The 24,408-nt window shown below is 37.3% G+C and overlaps 2 protein-coding genes across 3 annotated transcripts in view; one reads left to right on the top strand and one right to left on the bottom strand.

Moving 5' to 3' along the window:
* The window catches only part of ulk4 (unc-51 like kinase 4), a 91,351-nt gene extending 75,111 nt beyond the window's left edge, over positions 1-16,240 (bottom strand). Inside the window, exons 1-18 of one of the 2 annotated variants that reach the window (XR_009205399.1) lie at positions 15,844-16,240; positions 15,523-15,672; positions 14,418-14,517; positions 14,051-14,190; positions 13,718-13,880; positions 13,400-13,501; positions 13,134-13,217; positions 12,968-13,043; positions 12,526-12,630; positions 11,265-11,362; positions 10,008-10,077; positions 9,749-9,815; positions 9,331-9,438; positions 9,183-9,243; positions 8,818-9,011; positions 6,419-6,465; positions 5,843-5,921; positions 1,517-1,624 (exon numbers count right to left, since the gene is read on the bottom strand). Coding sequence is in view for 1 of the 2 variants with exons in the window: in XM_058398045.1 (XP_058254028.1) it covers positions 1,517-1,624; positions 5,843-5,921; positions 6,419-6,465; positions 8,818-9,011; positions 9,183-9,243; positions 9,331-9,438; positions 9,749-9,815; positions 10,008-10,077; positions 11,265-11,362; positions 12,526-12,630; positions 12,968-13,043; positions 13,134-13,217; positions 13,400-13,501; positions 13,718-13,880; positions 14,051-14,190; positions 14,418-14,517; positions 15,523-15,660 (1,740 nt within the window). In the remaining variant the exon portion in view is untranslated. The remainder of the gene's footprint in view (positions 1-1,516; positions 1,625-5,842; positions 5,922-6,418; positions 6,466-8,817; positions 9,012-9,182; positions 9,244-9,330; positions 9,439-9,748; positions 9,816-10,007; positions 10,078-11,264; positions 11,363-12,525; positions 12,631-12,967; positions 13,044-13,133; positions 13,218-13,399; positions 13,502-13,717; positions 13,881-14,050; positions 14,191-14,417; positions 14,518-15,522; positions 15,673-15,843) is intronic. The other variant, XM_058398045.1, reaches the window with a different exon arrangement.
* A 1,055-nt stretch (positions 16,241-17,295) lies between these two features.
* Positions 17,296-24,408, top strand: part of trak1a (trafficking protein, kinesin binding 1a) — a 43,835-nt gene continuing 36,722 nt past the window's right edge. The window contains exon 1 of the mRNA XM_058388743.1: positions 17,296-17,738. The gene's annotated coding sequence lies outside the window, so the exon portion shown is untranslated. The remainder of the gene's footprint in view (positions 17,739-24,408) is intronic.

Below are 24,408 nucleotides of genomic sequence, written 5' to 3'. Positions count from 1 at the left end.
GAAATAAACTCTTACAGTATAGATCTATGAAACAACTGTGCTCTCATTTATGTGCTGTTCTTTTTAAAGTATTAATATGGTTTCGTTAACCATATTGCATATCCAAACATGATATATCTCTATATAGATCCATTAAAGTAAACTAAGACTTGCCAACATGTGCACAAATGCCCTGCCCACCATCCATCAAAACTTATGGAGTTTGTGATGTCCAATTAACTTATAAATGCCTCGCATGTTGATATTCAAACCAGTCTCCCCAATTTAATGAAGGGATGGAGAGAACAAAGAAAAATCTTTAACCAGAACAAGGGCACTCAAGTATCCTAGCCTCTGAGGTCTCTAAGCCAATAATGTCAATAAGTGCTGTGTGTGAGCTGTACTTTTTGACCTCGACAAACAACAAAGCTAAGGAAAGGAAAAATACAAGACATAATCACATATAACAGATCATTCCTTCTCCCATATATTAGTCTCTCATCTGTGTCAACAGAACAATCTCACCTTCTTGATAAGGGAAACAAACTGCTTCACTTCTAGAAACCTACGCAGAGCAAACATTTAAGTTATTGCATCACTTACAGAAACTATGGATTACAAAACATAAAAAAGCGCTTTTTTTTTTTTATCAAAATGCTCTGATGTAGCGATGGACATAGGTCAAAACGTGTTAATTAGGACTGGAAAGCCTGTATATTGCAGTTAGTTTTCTAGAAGAAGAATGAATATATTATTTGATAAGTTTGAGTTATTTTCTTCCATTTTGATCATTTAGTATTACACTGTTTGCAAAAATGCTTTTGGCCAAGCTGCTATACAAATTATTCTCTTATTGAGAAGGATTCAAAGTATACAGGATTTATTAATATTAATATATCACTATACTTTTTATTGAAACTACACATAACTGAGAACTGAGTGTGACTAAAGAGATATAAGTAGATAGGACACCAGTCCTATATTCAGTATCTGTATTAGGCTAATATCAGCAGAAATTGCTAGACTGGATACTAGAAAAAAATGAATCTCATCCTATTCTGTAACAAATCTCAGCTTCTAACATGTGGTGTAACATAACATAATATAAAGCGACATAAAGTAGGTCACACAATAATAACAGTAGCCATCTACGTTAGCAAAACTACTGTGACCTTTTTTTCCCCTCATAAGAGGTTATCTGAATTATAAAAGTTTGTGTTAGTTTGAGTGTTCGGTAATTGTAGACGACCATTTTAGGTGAAGTGTATCAATTAAAACCTAATTTAAAAGCTTAGTTAAAAATATATGTATGCCAGCTATTATGCAAGGTTTCTGTATTGCATATACAATTTTTTCTCTTCTGATATTGTACCATCTCTAGAAATGAGTTAACCAGTATGCATGACTGAAGAGGTGTTATCTGGGATGTTTCTGTATTTCCAGAACTTACTAATTGGACGTTAGGAGCTGCAGGCATCAGTAGGCACCTGTGCAAATTACCACAACAGACTCACACCCCATTCTTGATTACTTTTACCTGAGTAGCAATGAGGTACATGAGCTCTCCTAGTGGTGGCAGAAGGCACTGCTTCAGCTTGCTGTTCCTGAAGTTCTCGCGTAGAAGCTCGGTGAACATGGCCACTGCCTGTGGAATAAAAAGACGAGTAATTAACTCACGTAGCTGAAGCTACATTTCTCTAAATTAATAGCTTGTGAGATCGATATGAGAATACATTTTGTCATTTAAAAAATGTACAAATAACATATGCTAACTTGCCTACAGCCACACTTTGCATGAAAATTATCCTCTCTCTCTCTCTCTCTCTCTCTCGGTCTCTCAGCCCTCACAGCAGGATGCTATGCTAATAGAGCATCCATATTACCATGTCTGTAATGACTTTGCACGGAGCAGATGATGGCGACCGGGTTTCATGAGCCTTAGCCATCAAAGGCAAGTGTTGATGATTGCATGCTACACACAGTTTAAAGAGCGCAGTGGGTGCAGGCTGTATAAAGCTAGGCTGTGTTAAGCAACACTGCTGGACTCTTTCTGCCTTCCCTCTGTGGATACAACTCTGTAATGCAACTGATAGTAGTGGATATCATGAGTATGTACAAGATCAGACCTAAAGAGTTAATTTCCCAAACCTATTTGGTAATAAGATATAAGAATAATAATATCTTTTATGGTACAAGATAAGAATTTTATACTTTGCTGTTTATAAATATGTGTAGATGTGTGCGCAGATAGGTGAACAGGGCAAAAATGAACAGATAAAATAAAATAACTAGATTACTATATGATTTAATCAAGAATCAAAGAGCATAGAGTTGGGCGTGTTAAGGAAACCTCTAGCAGTATTTTATGCTGAGTATAAAATTAAAATTACACTGACTTTTGTCTACCATTACCTGCCATTTTACTTCATATCTCTTGATCATCTCCCATGGCTCTCCAAATGTTGCACTAGTTATGGTTTGGATCTCGTTCCAATCCCAGTGCTACAGCATATATTTCCCTACTCAACCAAATTAGCATTTACTTGGCACAAAGCAGCACATACACTTGACAGGTAGTTGAGATTTCAGAAGTGTGCATGTCAGTTCCTCTGTGAACTACATTTACCCACAAACCCCGACTCTTTGTCTTAATGTAAATATGTTTATGTGCATAATCTTAGAAATATAAACCAGCCTTTATTCTGATTCCAGATTAAGGCAAAACAGCATATCTACTCTCTGTAGAACTAGATGAGCTGATCTGAATAACCTTTCACAGAACCCTTTCGAAACATTATATATTTCTGTTGTGTTGACATGCAGAGTATTTTTTTTTCGGGGACATATCTGAAGCGCAATCAGAAAGATATTTGCATGTTTGTGTGGGTGTCGACTTATAAAGCTATGCAGATTTGAGATATCAAGATTTTTAAGGGTTGTTCATAAACAGATTTGAACCTGGCATGTGAAATAAGAATGAACAGTTACACCTACTTGTATCACTAATATGTGAATTTAAGTCAGTTCAAGATACGAACAAATATGGTATATTTAAAATGTGTTTTTGAAGGCCATTGTGATGAGTATAGGCATAACATAGTTGATCGGAGTTGTTCTGCTTTCTCCAGCTACACTGACTCAACTCTCAACTCAATACCATTGTAACCTTGATGCTTGCTGATTACTCGTCAATAGCACAGACCTTAACAATGAAATATTTACTCCCTCAGGCAGCAGTGGCTGTAAAAAGGCAAAGCCTTCACACATTAACAAATTATAGATTTTAGGCTGAATCCTGAGCCTCATTTCAAATAAGCGAGGAACATGAAAATCACACTCAGATTCTTTAAAACATCCTCCTACATACAACTTTTTGCAGCTTTTCACACTTTTTTGTTATGATGTATACAACCATCCGTATACTCTAACACTACTTGCACTACAGTGTATGTTCTACAGCATCTCACAATATAACAGGGCAATGTTCAATAGCTCCCCCCACCCACAAACAATGGGTTCAAAATGTTCAAGACCGCGGGTGAAAATGCTTCTATTTTGCACTCTTTTCTCATTTAATACAAAATGTTTCATTACAAATTATATTTTCAGCAATAGTTCAAATTAAATTTTACCTTAGAAATATTTACATGAATTTCAGAATTTCTTAATATTTGGTATGTTTATTATTTCGACAATATACACTTGCACAAATATGTTAAAAGCCTGATGATCCATGTTAGATCAAATGCACTGGAGTCATCTGAACATGTACTCAATGGAAGAGACAAGACTCTTCCTTTATGTACAAAAGACTTGACATTGTCAATTTACTACTTAAATAATGACCTAAAAATGATGCAGAATCTTGAATACTTAAGGTATTGAACATTTCCTTTCTGTTTTATAATCGTCAACGTTTCTCTTTAGATTCAACTGTAAACAAAACACAAATCCTAGATTAGTCTCAGATTTTGGACAGCACTGTATATGCAGATTGTCTCCTTATGCTGTCTTATGTGTCTTAGATGTTGTCTCTATATGCCAGTATGTCATGCACATTATATTAGCTGTATATATATAGGAATATCAGGAACAATGCTGTCAATCTAATATGAGAGGTGAGTAGAATTTAGGTAGACCACAGAAAGATTCCAGAGTCAACAGTAACACACACCACTGACAGAAAGAGATGGAGAAAGAGAAACTAATAGGCAATATAACCTCTTATACCCATGATTCTGTAATTTCCTCTCAACACAAGGCAGCCAGTATGATGTCTATTTATAGAGGCTTTTATCATTGCCATGACAACAACCTAAAGCAAAGTTTCTTTCAGCTGTTGCTTTCTGTCCAAGGCTCAGCAAACATAAATCTACAATGACAGACCAAATATTAGAATCCACCTTATATTAAAGTGGAGGACACACCCGACACCATAATTATTTCTACCATCTCCTGATCATACACTTGAATGCAGTCCCTAAAACTGTTCTCAGACTAGCTTCGGTCAAACCGAAAGGAACTGGACAGTGTACAAGGAAACATCCAAAACTGGTGGCACTTTCTCACTGCGAACAAAGAGAAACCAAGCGACAAAAATGGGCTTGACAGAAGCAGTCCGCTCTGACGCTGGACCCCTGTAGAGACACTGCACACGTCTCTAGCTTCTCAGCACCAGCTCCTTGTGCCTAAAATGGCGGGTGGTCAGAGTCAGCAATGGTAAGAGCAAAGAGAATGTTAAAATGTGTGAGCGCGTGTCTGCTGCTCGCTCCCAAATCCTAAGCCTTGCTAGAATGTTTGTGCCAGCCATTTTGTGGTGCAGTCCCCATGCAGGAACTGTTCTGGAACAAAAAGGCTAGCATGTCAGTACAGGAACCCATGTTAAACCCATGTGAACTCTGGATTAACGCTGAAGCCAACCTATTTGACATCAATTAGAGCACTGTTTTTGAAAACATACACCATAATGCGAGTGTGCAAAGCCTTTGATGGTTTGTTGACGTTTTTTGTGAGCATGTTTGGGCAGGAGGTATGTCCTCTGTGCACTCTGGAATAGTCTGTGCCATAGTAAATTCGCCTTTGGTATCAATTTATCAGATTTCTATGTATCGTATGATCATAGCTATAAAAAAAGAACTTATTTGTTTTTCTAATATGTTTTCTGGAGTATAGTATTTGAAAGGAACATGCGAAAGAGGTGCTACAGTGACACCTGCTGGTATTTCTTTCACTTCACCATGGGATATACAAGCACATGTGACCTGGCATTAGAGCAGATCTCGATGAACAGTTAGAATAATCTTGCTATACAATATACAATCCAGACATGTTATTAACCCAATTATCTGTCTCTCTTTTATCTCCTAGAAAAATCCCCAAAATATGTAATCTCAAACCAATATTAACACACCTTACTCAATTACACTTTATTATTAGGTTAGCAAGGCACTTAGATAAGCTAACATACAGTACTAGAATGCTATCCTACACACCATATTATAGAATTTTAACTCGCTAAATCAATCTCCTACCAACACAATTTGTGAAACAGAAATACTACAAATGCTATCATTCTCTTGCTCTAATATAATAATATGGAATAGGGGATGTTGCATATCAAACAAATAGCAGTTCAGATGCACTTTTCCAAAAAAAATTCATGCCACATCACCCATCTCTGAGGGGAAAAAAATGATCCAGCAGAGCCATTCTCGGGCAATAAGGAAATACTTGGGAAGCAGTTTAACGCTGCATAAGTGCTGTGTGGAAAATTGGCGTAAGCAGAATGGTACTTCAGGATTAAGACTGAATACTTGTATGTAGTGGCTGAAACAGAAATATGTGTATAATCAAACAAACTCACTTCTATGACAGGAACATCCTCTCTGAGCTCTGTGCTATGACAAGCCAACAGACCAATGACTCTCATCACTTTGGTCTTCCTGAAGGACACACATTTTTTATTAGTAAAATAATACATTATGAAATCTATAGTCAGCTTTATAAATGTGATAATGAAAAAAAAAAATACAGTTCAGATAACCCTGTGTGATTTTTTCTGAAGCACAGGAGCATATGAAAATTATCATGACAATGCGCTCATAATCCCAAAGTAATGCAAGTTTCTAAAAACCATATCACATTGTGGGGAAAAATACAGCTCCATCCTACAGCTACTGTTTTGCTATTCATAATGAAACTGAATGTTTTATGCAAGATACAAAGCCGTTGCTTGGTTACAGGACTAATTTAGGACGTGGCAAATGTGTCACTGGACTGGTAACATCCAATATTATACACTGAATCCCACATTAGTATTTCTAAACTGGTCAAAAAATGAAGTGTTGCAAATCCAATATGCAGCACAAACCTAACTGTCTGATCGAAAGGATAAACATATCGGCAGCAATTGCTGCTGCTTGCACAGCATCATACTCACATATCCCAGTTAGGGGCCTGACGCAGTTGCTGGATCAACACTGGAAACTGAGAGAAAGAGAGAGAGGGAGGTTAGCTTTAAGTGTAATTTACTGTAAGTCATTTGTGAAACCAGTATGCTTTTTTATGTGGTATTAATTGTGATTTATGTATTTGTAGCCTTCAGTCTGAGTAAAATAGGAGGTAAACGGTTACGTTTGGCCTCTTGCTGCTGTAGGTGGCCACCTGGTGGCAAGAGACAGAAGGTCTTCATTGATTTAATGACAATGTACCAAACTCAGTTACTATTTTTTAAAACTATGATTTTAAAAAAATTACAAATCTACTTTATAGTCTACTAAAGTAATTTATTAGTGTATCCTGAAGAAATGCATAAAACAGACACAGACAGTCTGTTGGCTTGTGAAGCTTTCACTGATGAGTATTAAGAAGCAGTTTATGTTTTCAGAATAAAATGAGCAATCAACGTTTTCTTGTATTCATATGTATGAAAACAGTATATTTATTAAAGAGGATGACTTATTTTACCCACAGTGACTTTAATCAGGATTAGTATAATAATTCAGCTAATCTATAAATTTACCCTCCTTCACAGATTTGATTGAAGTTACTTAAGGCCTTATAAAATATAATGTGCCGAAAGGACTGCAGAAATATCCGATAAACCCATCACTCTTTAGTAGTATTTGCAATTAGTATAGAAAGTATGATGCTATACTGATGACACCCATCTCTACCCTTTACGTCAATGAAGACCCTGGGCTGTGGGGTAGGGTGACTAAACAGAAGCCGTTTCCCACAAAAAACCTCCAAGCTCAACTAAATCTCCCCAAACTTTGTGGCAAAGTGTGTTATGGTCTAATAAAACCAATTCAAAATGTATAATAATTCCAAAAGGTATTTTGCATTGCAAATCACATAATCAAGAACACCATACCCACAGTGTAGCACGGTGGTGGCAGCATCATGCCTCATGCTTTACTTTAACTAGAAGTGGGGCATTTATCCCCAAAAGGAGGGACTCATGAATTGCAACAAATACCAGTCAAGTTTAGTGCACAACCTTGAGGTATCTTTCAGCAAGCTGAAGATGAAAAGGAATTTACTTTTCAGTATGACAATGACCCAAAGGATACACCCAGATCAACAAAGGAATGCCTTAAACAGAAAAAGATCAAATGTTTTTGAATGACCTAACCAGAGCCCAGAACAACAAAATCTGTGGGGTGACTTGATGCAGGCTGTGCACAGGAGATGCCCTTACAGTTTGAGGGCTTTAGAATGTTTTTGCAAGAAAAAGTGGGAAAATATAGCTGCCAAGCTGATGCACACTCATGTAACTAGATTATTGTAGGTTTTTTTTTCTTTCCCTAAAATAGTTTCTGATTGTTTTCACATAATTTCTATATACACCGATCAGGCATAACATTATGAGCACTGATTATCTCCTCATCATGGCACCTGTTAGTGGGTGGGATATATTAGGCAGCAAGTGAACATTTTGTCCTCAAAGTTGATGTGTTAGAAGCAGGAAAAATGGGCAAGCATAAGGATTTGAGCGAGTTTGATAAGGGCCAAATTGTGATGGCTAGACGACTGGATCAGAGCATCTCCAAAACTGCAGCTCTTGTGGGGTGTTCCCGGTCTGCAGTGGTCAGTAACTATCAAAAGTGATCCAAGGAAGGAACAGTGGTGAATCGGCGACAGGGTCATGGGTGGCCAAGGCTCATTGATTCACATGGAGAGAGAAGGCTGGCCCGTGTGATCCGATCCAACTGATGAGCTACTGTTGCTCAAATTGCTGAAGAAGTTAATGCTGGTTCTGATAGAAAGGTGTCAGAATACACAGTGTATGATGGGTCAGGGCTGTTTTGGCAGCAAAAGAGGGACCAACACAATATTAGGCAGGTGGTCATAATGTTATGCCTGGTTGGTGTACATTATAATTTGGGTGGAGGCTGGGAAAAGTTCTGGCATGATTTCTTTTGGTTTCATTGTTTTACATCACAAAGACCTCTCGTTTTAACATGGGTGTGTTGACTTCCATTGTATTCATGCAATGTTTATTTTTGCTGTATCAAAAATGTATTGTATCATCATACGACCATATTGTATTTCATTTGTAATAAATACATGCCCGTGTTCTTTATGGTATATAAACAATAATATGATTAATATGTGTTTTGATACTTTATTCACCAGGATATTGTTTTCTTTATGACTGGTGCATGTAGCACTCCTGTGTGTTTGGTTGCAGCTGTGCTTGTGCTACCACTATCTTATATCTCTATCACTGGCACTTGTTTAACAGTTAAAGACTGTCTGGCTCCTATCTTACTTATAAGAGAATTTGGGTAAAAAAGTTAAATTTTGTGTGATATGAACCCAAACAGTGCTTACCAGCTGGGAATGCATAAAGCGAGTAGCTGTGTCTCTGTGTCCACAAACACAGCAAAGATAGCAGAGTAGGTTGAGTTTTGTACGTGGTGTTGTTGTAGCTCCAGATCCAGCCCTTTCCACTGACTCAAGAACAGCACTCACTTGCTGCAGGAATGCAGACCATTCACCAGCACTCAGACATGCCAAACGCTCAGCTACAAACACAGAGGGAATGGGAGCAAAGGACATACGGTAATAAGCATGTCACTGCTTGTTCTAAAAATAATATAATTAAAAATTAAATAAACAAAAGAGCTGCAGAGTCGCCTATAAAGATTTATAGGAACTCGAACATGTTCAGAAAAAATTACTGTAGTAATGTTTACCTGAAATCGCTGATATGCACAGTGTTTTGGAGTCAAATCGGACAGGAGTGGTTTTCAGAATCTGAGAAAAGAAGAGAAGTGGTTGGTGTTTTGCTTTTCTATCTGTTGAGATTTGAAAGTCTCTCACAGTTGTATGCTATGTACTCACTTTTGGGTTGTCCATAATAGGTGTGACAGTCAGATCTGATTCTGTGTATAACAGCTCTTTAATACAGGAGCCTGCATCATTCGGCAAATCTTCTAATGCACTGTTGTCCTGCAATACACAACATATCAAATTCAGGGAACTATATATGTACTGAAAAAAACAAAGACAGATATATTAGTGACCTAAACCTTTACATTTAGTGTATTTTCTTGGCCATACACTACATATACAAAAAGTAATTCTAGATTCCAAGAAGAGACATATTCTGTAATTAGCCAGTAGATGGAGTTGTAGTACCATGATAAGACAAATATCCATCTAATACACCAAAATGAAACAGGTGTTACAGAGAACTTTACATGCATGGATAATAATTTTACATGCATGGGTCATGCGTGTTGTGTGTATTATAACTCACTTGTGTCTTTATTTCTCTGTTCTCTATCTCTTTGGCAGTGCTGCTTGTTCTTGGAGTTGGACGTGAACTGTCATAACACATTCAATGAAAATACATTTTTTTTAAGTGAAAAACATGTTTAAATCAATGTTTTATCAATCTGAAATATAGTTATTTATTAAGAAATGAATCAGTAGAAAGCCAAATTACAAAGATTATCCATCTGCATCTCTGATAATTATGAGCTTCAGTATAAATGAGTCCGTATAAATAGACATACCTGAGAAGGAAAATGGACTCTTGGGCATCTGTGTCCAATGCAGATTTGGGTCTAAACTCGATCACATTGTCTATGATATGAAAGATAATCCCATATTTATGTAAAGCATCAAAGTGGAAAACATAATCAAGGAAATATTATTATTATTATTATTATTATTATTATTATTATTATTATTATTAATAATAATAATAATAATAAATAGACAGACAGACAAGCAAATAGAAAAACTTTTTAAAAATTGACACTTTCATATTGCCCAAAATAAATTTTAGCACCCTACATAAAGTAAGCAAAAATGATTATAGAAAATAAAGTATTACCAATAATTAATAATGAATAATAATAATAATTCATTTTTTTCTAATCAATAGTTACAACTTATAATGTTTAGAACATTAGAGCATTCTTATTAGAAATACATTTTATAATAATAATAATGATAATAATAATAATTATAATAATAACAATAACAATAATAATAATCATCATCATCATCTCTCAAAAATATATGTGCCAAAATTTGACACCCCTATGGAATACTGTGCAGACTAATGGCATCATGAATTCCTGCCAAGTGCCAGGAAATCTGAGCAACAATCATGCTGAAACCAGTTTTTTTTTGTTGTTGTTATTTTATTTTTTGTATGAAAACATGCAACCAAAAATTGTGTTGGTTAAAAAAATATTTGAACAGTTGAAATTCTCTGTATGTGAGAGTCTCTATATGTGAAATTTGTTCCATAGATTAATTTTTGCTAATTTTCTTGAATAATTACAATATCACATTGCTACCAAATCAAGTACCAGTCCTTTTCAAACAGTCTAGTCAATATTTCCATAATGATGGACTGGTGCTCATGCTCCACCATCAGCCTTGACTCCTAACTAATCTGGAATAGGGATGAGTTTTCAGTGTTCATGTTCTAATGCTGCCTTAATACATTATTCACACACAATCAGATAATCCCTTTTCTCCCCTGTTGCAACATCTGCGGAGTAATCCATGAGTGTGTGAATACGTGCAAGGACCCATGTACAGCAAGGCTCAGGACAGCAAAAATTACTGCATCTAGACAATGTTATAGAGCGCTATAATCACACTGTGCACCAACTTAAACACACATTCAATTATAAATTCAAATTCTCTGGATCTTTCCTTACACTGTGTATACCTTAACATATAGCATTGCAATACAGGCATATGTATCATGGAAGAATAGTAGCTTGCATGCAGTCTAGTGCCTGCTGATTTACCTAATGTGAAGGACTTGCTGAGGTGTGGATTACTGGGTCCAGTGGCCACTGTCTGGGCCTCAGCTCCTGTTTCAGAAAGACCTGACTCCAAATGTACACTGACACACACACATACACACACACACACACACGGTTGTTGTGCATGTTTTGTTTCATTTGCCTTCCTACTGACTGTTGGAAAAAGGAAAAGAAATTAGTGATTGTAACTAAAAAAAAAAGTATTTTTGAAATATGCTAAGGTTTGCCATCACAACAGAATTATGAAGTAATAGAAATAACAGAACTGTATTCTGTTAGGCTGTTAGGTAACAACAACCTGTGTTTACCTGTGCCTACTCTAATGAATACATCTGGGCCCAAATTGGGCCCTGGAAAAAAGTTATATAGTGTACCTCTAAAATGATTTACAACATAAATGGCCCAGTAACCTTCATATACCTTATTAGGTAAGATACAAGTCAAGTCTGTCGACGTCTGACCATCATACCCATGTGCTTGTTGAACTTCCAAGTGTAATGTTGTTTCCACCTTTGCTGCTTTGCTGTTCTAGGAAGGCTTTCCAGTAGATTTTTGGAGAATGGCTGTGGGAATTTCCCATTTAGCCACAAAATCATTAGTGAAATCAGGCCCTGATGTCAGATGAGGAGGCCTGGTGCACAGTCAGCATTTCACTTCATTCTAAACATGTTCAATGGGGTTGAAGTCAGGGCTGGCAGAGTCTGGTGACTCAAGTTCTTCCACTCCATCCTTGGCAAACCAAGTCTTTATGGAGTGTTTTTTGTACACATGGGCATTGACATACTGGAAAAAGTTTGGGTTAGGCCAAAATTCAGTGTAAGAAAATCTTATAGATACAGCATAGAGAGACAGTTGTGATTCCCATTTAGTGGCAGTAGTTTGGGGAAGGCCCACATATGGGGTTGTGATGGTAACTGTCCAAATAATTTTTGTACCATGTAGTATGCATACTAAGGTACTAAAGGTGTATGCTTGAGATTACCACACATGCAACAAGAAAAGCTGTGGTTTAGTATCTGGTTTCGTTGGGTAAGAATGAGCATCACAATATGCAAAAAAAAATAAAATAAAAAGTTCCAATGTAGCAACACAATGAGCTGGAAAGGTTAATCAAAAAATATTACAACTGCATAAAAGATAAAAGTGTTTAAATTCTCGTGTTAGAAACACAAAGGAAGAGAGGGAAAGAGAATACATAGCACAGAGAATCACTCTAATGCACTGACACAGCAATGACAATTACCTGCAGCTAGGTGAGGTATTTTCATCTACATCTTTCCTTGAGGACAAATCCATTGAAAATGCTCCCTTCCAAAATGGGTGCAGCAACAACTGTTCCCAGTTTAGCCTGTACAGAATATAGGACAGTAATCATGTTAAGTGTCTTCTAAAGCACATACATAAATCACATGTTAAGACCGGTGTGGAAAAGGACACATACTTTGCTATAGGTCACATGTAATGCCATTCTAATCAGAGTGCTATTAATCAGAGTAAGAGCACAAAAACTGATTGATTCATTTATTATGACTGCTATGAAGGGAGAAAGTTAGTAGAACGTCATGCAATTTTTACTTTGTGGTAAGATACAAAACACACAGAGATACGGAAAAGCAAAAATGAATATTATTTGGCACTAGATCATGTTTTATATGTTCATCTATGCAAGTGTATTTAAAATGAACCTGTTCAAAGGATCTTTCTGCAGCAGGCCCAATACGAGGCTCTGGAACTCAGGACTGCACTGTAGACAGCTGGGACCTGAAAGAACAAGCACATTGCTGCATTAGAGACTTCGATTCAAAACTAAAAGGGCCGTTACTATAAGTCTGACAACATCTGCTTATAAACCTTTTTGCACCAGAGGTGGAGGATCTTCATGCAAAATGAGCTCAGCCAAATCACTAAATGTCTCAGAGAAGAACGGTGGCTTTCCTAAATGAAAAATGAAACAAGAAAGGAAATTATGTATGATATATGACGGGTGTTAGTTGTTTTAACAATCAGGAATTATTTCAAAAGGATTGTTCATATAGATCATATAGAAGAAAACTGCAAATGATGACTACGATTCTTCATGAAAATTGCAACTGAAGCCATTTAAGCCATGATCTGACCTGTAAACATCTGACAGAGGATACAGCCAAATCCCCACAGATCACTGGAGATGCTTGTGCTCCCTCCTCTCAGCACCTCTGGAGCACAGTACAGTGGAAAGCCTGAAGGAAGGCAGATCAAAATGCTATGAGTACAATCTGTATGTTCACAAACAAATCTGTTAGGATAGAATTGCACTAGCTTATGTTTCACCAAACAAGAATGACTTATTATGAAAATGAATCATCATGTCTGCCTGTCATGTGCCTTCATAAAGATAAATGTATGATCTGGCAGAGTAACAAGAAAGAAATCACACTCTATGTTTAAGTGATAACCTTGGGTTCGGTTCTTGATATTTTGTCCAGGTGTAGCACACTCCTTGTTGTCTCCTCCTTCTTCTGACATCACAAGTGCAAAAAACTCCTCGAGGTTCTCTCCTTGTGCTTTTGCCAGACAGAAATTAGAGTACTTCAGAGTACCTGGGCCATCCAGTAAAATCTGCAGGCAAACACTCTTGTTTATTCAGAGTAATCACACTCATTCTTACAGTCACCGGCATTAAAATGATTTCAACTAGACACTGATGTTCTATATTCTGAACTGATTTTATGCAGACATAAATACATTTATCCTTATGGAACATTGTATCAGATGTATAGATACTGTACCTTAGCAGGGTTGAAGTCAGAGAAGACTATGCCAGAGTCGTGGATGTACTTGAGACCTTTAAGTAAGTCCATAGCAAATTCTCGCACAACGTCATCAGACAAGCATTCATCTTGGGAAATAACTGCCTCTAGTGATCCTCCTACAGAAATACACGATTTCAATACTAAAGTTTTTCTGTTTAAAGACCAACAATTACAGATTAATAAAAAGCAATTAAAAACTTGCAGGTGACAGAACAGAACAAAAATAGCACATGCTGAAGTCAATGTAAGCAAGAGAGCAGTTCAGAATATTAACAACATTGATCTGATCATTGGTGAGTAATCTACATCCAAGTAAATCATATAAATGTTTCAAAGCTCTTACCTGTGCACAACTCCACCACCAGCCAGAGATGATTACTGGTCTCATACCACTCATAGAAAGAGACCACATTATCATGTTTCAGGTCATGTGTAAGTCGCACCTGTTAATAGAGTGAAGTACACTATATTTCCAAAAGTTTTGGGACACCCCTCCAAATCATTGAATTCAGATGTTGTTTTTCAGGGGTTGGGCTTGGCCCCTTAGTTCCAGTGAAAGGAACTCTTAATGCTTCAGAATACCAAGACATTTTGGACAATTTCATGCTCCCAACTTTGTGGGACCAGTTTGCGGATGGCCCCTTCCTGTTCCAACATGACTGCACACCAGTGCACAAAGCAAGGTCCATAAAGACATGGATGAGCAAGTTTGGTGTAGAGGAACATGACTGGCCTGCACAGAGTCCTGACCTCAACCCGATAGAACACCTTTTGGATGAATTAGTGTGGAGACTGTGAGCCAGGCTAAAACTGGGATGTCTGCCTTTACATGCACATACATGTAATATGGAGTTGGCCTGTCCTTTGCAGCTATAACAGCTTCAATTCTTCTGGAAAGGCTTTCCAAAAGGTTTAGGAGTGCGTTTATGGGAATTTTTGACCATTCCTAGAAGTGCATTTGTGAAGTCAGGCACTGATGTTGGATGAGAAGGCCTGGCTCTCCCTCCACTCTAATTCATCCCAAAGTGTTCTATCAGGTTGAGGTCAGGATTCTGTGAAGTTCCTCCACACCAGACTCTCTCATCCATGTCTTTATGGACTTTGCTTTGTGCACTGATGTGCAGTCATGTTGGAACAGGAAAGGGTCATCCTCAAACTGTTCACACAAGACTGTCCAAAATGTCTTGGTCTTATGCTGAAGCATTAAGAGTTCCTTTCACTGGAACTTAGGATCAAGGCACAAACTCTGAAAAACAACACCTGAATTCAATGATTTGGAGGGGTGTCCCAAAACTTTTGCCAATACAGTGTGTGCATGTATGTATAACACAAAGATCAGATCCACACTGGACTTAGTATATACTGTAAATTATAATACATGTTATTCAAATTGCAAGAAATGTTTATATTCTGTGTTGATTTTCAGGAATATCTTCTAGGTTACTCACATGGTTTGTCAGCTCAGCTCTCTTGGACTTCTCACTACAGATAATTGCCACAAAATGAATGCTCCCTTTCCTTCTGCCCTTGTAAACCACCGACCTGCCTCCTCTTCCAATTTCTTCATACAAAATGAAGTTTTCCATCTGAGATTTTCACTGTAGAGATATTTTTTATATTAATATATGATATTCATTTATAGCAAAACACTAGATATCTAATCAGTTTTTACAGACATTGCATATATGTGTCAAGCTCCTTATTCCGCTACTGTGGTACATATACAAAGACATGAGCAGAGAAGGACAATAACACCAACATACACTCACCTGAAGTTAGCAAGCTAGTTAGATTCGCTAACGACTACTTGCAATGCTAGCCAACTTCAAGCAGAAGTTTAAATCCAGTAAAAGAACTCAGTAATATAAATAATACCGGGAGAAAACAATTAACCCCGAATATTCCACATTTTTGCATGGGAATGTGAAGTAAACTGAGTAATTACAATCTAAAACAACTGTTTAATAAACCGCGCGAGCACCAACAGCTGTCAAACGGAAACAAAGCTGGGCCAATACACTTTCGAATCTGGGTAATCTACTCCGATAACAGCAACAGCTCTATTCAAAATTCCTGTTGTTTTGAATATTTTAGTACTAATCTTGTTTTAGAAGAATGATAACAGAAACATATATGTTTAGAAATCCAATTTTTTTGTAATGTTATTTTAGGTTTTTTTTATCGAAATCTATATGCACCCCCTACTATTGAGACGTCCCTCCGTTGCTAGGTTACCGCGGAGCACGCGGCTACAACAAGTAATGAATGACACTTTTTTCAACGGTCACAGCGGATCAGTTTTCATGAGCGGAAAGAAGACGAAATAAAGCGCCAGGGAAAGAATAGTTTAACTACAACATGTTAAAATTTCTTCTTCTTCCTCTTCTTCTTCTTCTTCTTCGTAATAAACACTAGTATAAGCCACTAAACCTATTTCTACCACGGTCTACAGTGGAATATAATATGTAATGTGTCATTTGATAAATAATAAAGAAATGTCACTAAACTGTTACCAATAGGTGATAACATAGTGGAGCTTTTTTTCTGAGCCCGCCTCTAACGACTAATTCTAATGACTAATAAATGGGACCTGATCATCCATCACTGCAGCCGCTTTAAAATAATGTAAAAAAAAATTAAATGAAATAAATAAATAAATACTGTTAGATCTATGAGATCTTTATAGACACTGAACTATTTTAAACATCAATTCACTTCCATTGATTTTCTTGGCAGTCCTAGTTAAACTGTCTTAGTGCACGTGCACAGTTTGCACAGCCAATCAGAAAGCTCACCTCAAGCCCCGCCTCCTCCACTGTGAATAAGAAATAAGCTTCAATTTAAAAACTTATTTCATTTGCTTATTTTGGTTAATTATTTATAGAAGTTGAATTATTTGGGCGCATTTAACATAGTATTTATTTTAATAATGTTATTTATTATGCAATTTATTACCGATTTATTAAATAAATAAAATTAATAAACTACTGTTGCGGTACCTCGTATAATTCCACATGCTTACATTTTAAAAAAGGTGTGTGAATAAGTTGTTGAAACTTTATACTCGAAACGGTTTGATCAATAATTAATTGACTGATTAATTGCATATAAAATTTTAGCTGTTTCTTTAGCAGCCTTAGCTGAGGCGGTTTGGGGGCGGGGCGTGATGACGTCGCAGCCGGAGGGTGGGAGTGGATGGTAACGGCTTGGGCTGCTGTGCAGCGGCTCTGTTTCACACACCGGCTTTTTTTAAACACCCGATACGGTTTTAGGCTTTGAGCTTTCTCAATAATGTCATCGCGATGAGAGACAACTTTCTCTGTTTCTTTATGGCAAGAGAGCAAAAAAGAGGATCTGGCAGCAAAGAAACAAACACGGACGCTCAGTGAAAACTTAAGGCATAAATATACTTTTTCCATTGGGCGTCTGATGGTTCAAAAGAGAACCTGTTTCATGGGCCTGAGAAGTCTTTCAGCTCTGGATATATGAAGTGATCTTGTTTTTTGAGCGATCTCAGAGATCTAAAGTGGATTTATATTTGAGATTTTTAGCCTACACGAGGTTCATTGTGGACTTCAGGACAATAAAGGACCCGAGGGCTGCAGTACATGCATGCCGGGCATCTGATTGAAGCATCAGGGGTATATACTCTCCTCCGTCTCTGGTGAGTCGCCCTTCTCTCTCTTTCTCTCTCTCTCTCTCTCTCTCTCTCATCTATCTCTCTCTCTCTCGCTCGCTCTCTCTCTCTCTCTCTCTCTCTCTCTCTCTCTCATAAGCTCTAACATGCTTTGTGGTTAGTTTGTGTGCAGCTCAAGTTAAGTGTCATCTGGTTATTTCATTTTCATCTATGTACAAGTCACAGTGTGAAGCATTAGTAACTTCTTAAATATGCTTTTTCTAGCTCGCAAGCAGATTAATGGGATCTGATTACAGATCCCATTAAATCTTTTTCGCCTCTAAATAATCGTGATCTGGAGGCTTTGAGTCATTCTCGGCATATCTGACCGTTTGGGGTTTGTAAAAGTTCCCCTTTTCCTACCTCCTTGTCACCTCGGTAAAATGTCACCTTAATAACACTGAAATCACACCAGTGAATGATTATGTCTTTAAGTTAAACCTGAGGCTCCTGTAAAAACCAAACCTAGTCATAGACTAGAAATAGACGTGGATTAAAAGAGATTACATCAACAGCATGTTTTTCTATTTATGTTGAAGATATCATGCTGGTCATGTGGCTGTCTTGAGGTTGCTGTACCTTGTGTAAGAGGAAAACTGAAAGAGAAATCAAACTATGGTTATGCTTGCTATATGATGTGTAATAAAATTGAGATAAATCTGAGTTATAAAGCTTTAAAGATTTAATAACTGATGTAGAGAGACAACAGAACCTGAAATCTGTACCCATGCAAACAAATTGGCTGGATCTAAGTAGGAAGGTGAAGAGTGATTTTCAAGAAAATAAAACAAACAGTACACTCATTCATATACTTATTATTTATTTCATTTAAAGAAAATCAGAATTAGAGATCACCACAAACAACACCATCGACCTTTTGACAACTGACTATGGAGAAATTTTCCCAAAAAATGATAGTTCTTGTTTAAACTAGACTGCATGTCTTTCATGTTAATGGTAGGAGGTGATTTTCAGCCTGTATGTTTAGCACTGTGATTCTTAAACAGAGATGGGTGAAATGACTATGTTGGATAATTGAAATGTCTCTATGATTTGACAGAGCATTACAAAGTGCTGTGATACTCAACACATTTAGTCAGTTGTACTAGAAATTTGTTCAGACTATGTTTAGTGATAAGCCAAGCTGGTTTATGAACCGGACATTAATTTGCTAGTCCAGTTTGCCTACTCTCTGACAGACATGCGACCAAACCAATAATAGCAGAGATTAGGTACTTCCTTAGCTTTCATTTCTTTGTTGTTTTGTTTGGCAATCTAGCAGCAGTGTTGACAACATGGACAACAGTAAGGATTAGTGATTAGAATTGGTTTAGTTGCAAAAAACGTGAAAGCTATTAATCATATAATGGGTCATGATTCAACCTGGAAAAAATGTGGTGGTATCTTTCCAGCTGACCCACCTTTTTGGAGACCTTAAATTATTTTTATCAGTATACTAGCCTATATTAAGGTATATATAAAACAGTTGATGGTCCCAGGCCAACGACAAGGTACCTTTATTTCTGAGAGTAAGAAGCATTAGGTATATAATACACATCCAGCCCACTGTAGTCTGTTCGAGGCAGACAGATGATCGACTGTACCTGGTTACTGTAGCAGCTGTGATGTTTTTGTGTGTGGGTTCAGTCAACTGCTCTGTTACTGATGGGAAAAATAGGTGTGACCTTTTAATCTGTTCACTATTGTTGCATTTTTCTTTTTAAAAGAGCTGTTGTTTTCCTTCTTGTGCTGGGTGTGATGCAGTCTGGTTCAGGAAGTTGTATCATTTGCATTGCTTAAATAGTTCATTTTTTATGCATGGTTATTATGTTTTAATTGTTTTAAAAATGTATTTGATTTTGGACAGAAATAATTTTAAAAAGACACAAAGCTGAGAAGCTTTGTGCTCTTATAATTCAGAGTGCAGCCCTATTAGAGTATGACATAAATATATTTCCTAAGAAAAAGGGGAGTCAGCTGTTAAACAAAGTCTTGTGGCCTTCCAGGGATACTTATTTCTGCATGTGTGGCTTTCTTTGCTGAGACACGTGTTGTGTATTCTAGGACAGCCTGTCCTGTGTTGTGTGTACTAGGACTGCCTGACTCTTCTGTCCCCCTATTTTAAGCAGATTTACTTATCTATTTTAATGGTCTTAGTGTTACTGTACATGCTCTGGCCCATTTTACTTGATGTGTTTTGTTATTGATTGTATTTTAGTGTGCATGGGCTCCAGGTCTATAAACTAGACACAGTGAATAATACTGAACTGATGGAGGGGATTTGTCTACTTACTCACTCACTGCAGAAAGGACAGGGAAACACTTACTTTACCTCCCTCGCTTTGTTCTGACTCCATTAAAGAAATGTTCCCAGAACATGGAACACCGCTTTGTTTTGTTTTGTGCTTCATTGATCCTCTTACTTCAACTGTTTATTAGATCTGCTGATTCACCAGCATTGTGCATGGAAGATACTCCCATGTACTTAACTATGAATTCAGTTTCTTTGTCTAAATGATAAACACATCATTTATTTATTATTTGTATGTGTTGTGGCAGTGGCGCAGAAGGTCGCTGGTTTGATCCTTGATGTTGAGTTTTATGGACTCCCATGTCAATATGGGATATTTCCTCAGGGTTCTCCTTTCCCCTCTTTTTTTTTTTTACCCAAAAACCAGCTTGTAGGTGGACTAGCTATTTCAAATAGGGTTCATGCCCATCCAGGATATATTCCCATCTTATCCCCAGTGTTCCTAGGATAGACTCTGGACCCATTATGACCCTGATCTGAATAAAGTGGCTATTGAAGATGGATGGATAGTGCTTTAGGGGGGAAAAGTCTTCACATGGACAGGCTTTTCTGAACTGAAATATGTTTGTATTTTGCACATGTCTCAATCAAATGTTAATTGCATTTTGTAGTCTGGTTGTGAAAAGGAAGAAAAAGACAGGAATAGAATTTAAAGGATCCTTGATGGTCTCAAGTATAAAAAAATATTTAATTCACTTTCAGTTACTTTCTCTTGACTGCTGAATTGTATCCCATTTATATTTGCAGACCATTGTATATGATTGGATGATCTTAAAAAAAGCTTTATCATGATGATCTTTATTGTCTGGAGTGTTACATTATTCTCTCGGGTCAAGCCTGCCCTTTCTTCCTGTCTCCCCCGTTTTTTGTGCCTTCTCCCCAGTGGGGTTTGGGGAAGACCTGAAGTGGTGTCATATAATCATATTGACTATTTTCATTTCTCCTGGGAATTAGGCAGCTCTTTGCCATCTGTGCTTTATTGACTAAGTGTCTGATAAGCAGAATATTGAATTGGCTTTAGATCTGTACACTTTGTCTTGTAAAATGCATGGCCACTCAGTGTGCAGCTCAAATACTCAAACCCCTTTATGAACTATTGCCTTGTCTTTGTACTGACACAGTACAAGCTTTTGTAGAGGCCATAGCCCATCCTGCAAAAACTCAGTGCAATAAGCCAGAGAGCATGCTATTAATAGACGCCTCTTCCTGTTCCTCTTTCTTAAAGCTTTACTGTGTGTTCATGCTGTTTTTATCAGACATCGTTTCTGATATGGTTAGTGCTGAATAAAAATGATAATTCCTAAATTCTATTCTGGAAAGTTAACTATGTGTATGTAATCACAAATCCAAATCATTTTACAATTAAGTAACGTTAAAGGATATTGCATACATTTGTATGACCTGCCTAAGGACTGGAGAGGACTTTCTTAATGTTGTACACATTGCATTGCTTAGATGTGCCAATAAAGAGCGGTGACTTTGAAAAACAGGCAGAAAATGTCCTCTGAAATCATTATCATTTAGCAGCCGAAGGTTCTGTCATCACCCATATCTCTTCACTCAAGAGACTCACTGAATATTCCATATCCATTTATGCAGTGCACATTGCCTCTTCTTTTTCCTCTTTGCTATATGCCGTCGCTCACTGTCAGTATGTTGTAGATGGAGTATGGCTGCTACTTTACTGCTATGCTTTCTTTTGCTTACTCTCTTCCTTTCTGCCTTTCACCCAGACACACTCTAGCCACAGACTTTGACATGTTGCCTGTAAGCACCACACATTCACATCAACTCTGTCTCTAAGCAGTGTAGAAATACCAAGAGTATTGATGCTATCAGAGATTGCAACAGAAAAGACAGCTGAGACACATTTGTGCTACACCCTTACTTTTTTCACTCTTGCCTTACTGCAAACACATGACAAAATGACAGGTCAAGAGAGTAAATACTAAACACAGAAACCTTAATGATCATATTGATCAACATTTAAAACACATGCCTAATATTTTGTATGTTTCCTTGTGACGTCCAAACAGCTCTGATCTGTTGAGGCATGGACTCAACATGACCTCTGAAGGTGTGTTGTGGTATCTGGCACCGACACGACAGCAGCAGATCCTTTATATCCTATAGGTTGTAAGATGGGGCCTTTATGGATCAGATTTGTTTGTCCAGCACATCCCTCTGATTGGCAATCGGATAGATATCTGGGGAATTTGGAGGCCAATTCAATGCCATGAACTGTCATATTCCTCAAACCATTCCTGAACAATTTTTGCAGTGTGGCACTATTTAGACCACTTTTGGTAGGTACTAACCACTGCATGCCTGGAACACCCCAGATTACAGTATTCCAGAGATGCTCTAACTAAGTTGTCTAATCATCACAATTTGACCCCTGACAGAGTCGATCAGAAAACTGATTGTTCATTTGCTGTCTAATATATACCACCACTTCATAGATGCCATTGTATTGAGAAAATGTAATTCACTTCACCTGTCAATGCTATTCATGTAATATCTTATTGGAGTATGTAATTTATGTGGCAGAGAATGAGTCTATCATGATAGTGGGTCTATGTTAAAGAAGGGGGTGTGCTAAGTCCCCCTGCCTGGCTGCTATTTAAAGCAAAACCGTTGAGTGCCTCTGCATTTGCAAACGTGCATGGCATTACAGTGAGAGGAAACTGAAACTGTGTGTGGGAGGGAGGGGGAGGGAGGGGGAGGAGGGGAGGGTGGGGGGGAAAGAAGGGGGGGAGGGAGAGAGAGAAAGAAAGAAAACAGTGAGCGTGATCTTTTCTGCACTTGTTTATATGTCTGTTGAGTACACTTAGGAGTCTCCAAATCGTGTCCTAATTACAGCAAGTAGCAGAATGCATGTGGAGGTTTTCTAATGTCTTCGAAATAACTCCTACACTACTGTAAAATGCTTTCTCCTAGACTTTTAATTTGCCATTGTTATAAACAGATTTTCTTTTAAGGTAGCAAAACCTCATCCTATGATTGAAAGCAATTACTCTATAATTCATTGCTTGAATTTTGTATTAAAAAAACATAGTATGAGAACTAAAACAAAAGTATTCTCAGCTGTCAATTCTAAACCTTTATCATTTGCCTGCTAATAGAAGATGATGTCCATAAGATTCCTGAAAGTTTGTATGTGAAAATGTTCCATAACCCCATCTATGTTTATACAAGAACAGAGACCACATGACTCCTGGGAATGATTCCCAAAAAGCGCAAGTGAGTTTGAACTGAGTGCAGTGTCAACATCCAGTTATGATGAAGTGTGTGTCAAATGCTGCTTTTGTTGGCATAACAACTGATTGTAATGTAATCATCAAATCTATGGATTACTGTTGCCTCTTTATGGGAAAGAAAGAAAACAGAGATGTGGTATGAGCAATATGAGTGCTTTGAGGCTTTCTATTATAATTACACGAAGCATAAAATGGATGTGCAATATTTGTTTATCTGGAAATAATGGTCTTTTGTATCTGTTGTTTCATGATGAAAAATGTTACAGTATTTAACACATCATTGTTTCATCACTCAAAATGTCTACATGATCGATCCTAACTTTATCTCTTCAGGGTCAGTGGGTTTGTTTAGGATCGTCCACTGGACAAATTTCAGTAAATGATTCCAAGCAAAAAGGGTGATCTGATAGGAAATGTAATTAATGCTAGGAGTCAGTTAATAAAATTAAATGATGACTATTTTAAGGTTAGTAGGTTAAGGTCATCTTAATGCTAGTGCCAGGTTAGTGATACACATTGCCCATATCGGAGATCATTTTGGCATTAAAGAGGATGTATTTGGACATTCTGTCCCTTTTAATGATTAATCTTATACAGGAGGTCTACTTGTAATTCCCATGGTTTATATAAACCTGTTCTCATGCCAGAGGTGTTAGATTATAAAGGCTTCTTTTTGTCAGATGACTTTCACCTCACTGTGTACGAAAAATATCAGCTTTATATCAACCAGACCTCCAATCGATCAGATTTCAGACAAACAAAACCTATTCCCTCTGACTTTATGTTAACATCGAATCTGTGTAATAAATGAAAAGCGAAACCAAACATACAATGTCAAGTTTCATATAGAAAATCCAAAAAATCCTTCTGCAACTGCATTTTTCATGTCTTAAGAGTTATGACCATGTCATAAGAAAATAAAAATAGTAATAACCCTGTTCCTTTGCGTTTGCATTTCCGATGCAACACACACAAATTTATCAATCAGTATTGGGGATGAGAGTATACTATGGGGTGTGATTTTATTTGGAAGTGGAAGTGCAGTTAGTTTCAAAATAGGCCAGAAAATAGTTCTTTACCATCTCTA

Source organism: Hemibagrus wyckioides, linkage group LG01 (genome assembly GCF_019097595.1).
Source record: "Hemibagrus wyckioides isolate EC202008001 linkage group LG01, SWU_Hwy_1.0, whole genome shotgun sequence".
In the NCBI taxonomy this organism is placed as follows: domain Eukaryota; kingdom Metazoa; phylum Chordata; class Actinopteri; order Siluriformes; family Bagridae; genus Hemibagrus; species Hemibagrus wyckioides.
Note: the sequence above shows the minus strand (reverse complement) of the source record. Positions and strands in the feature narration are given on the sequence as shown.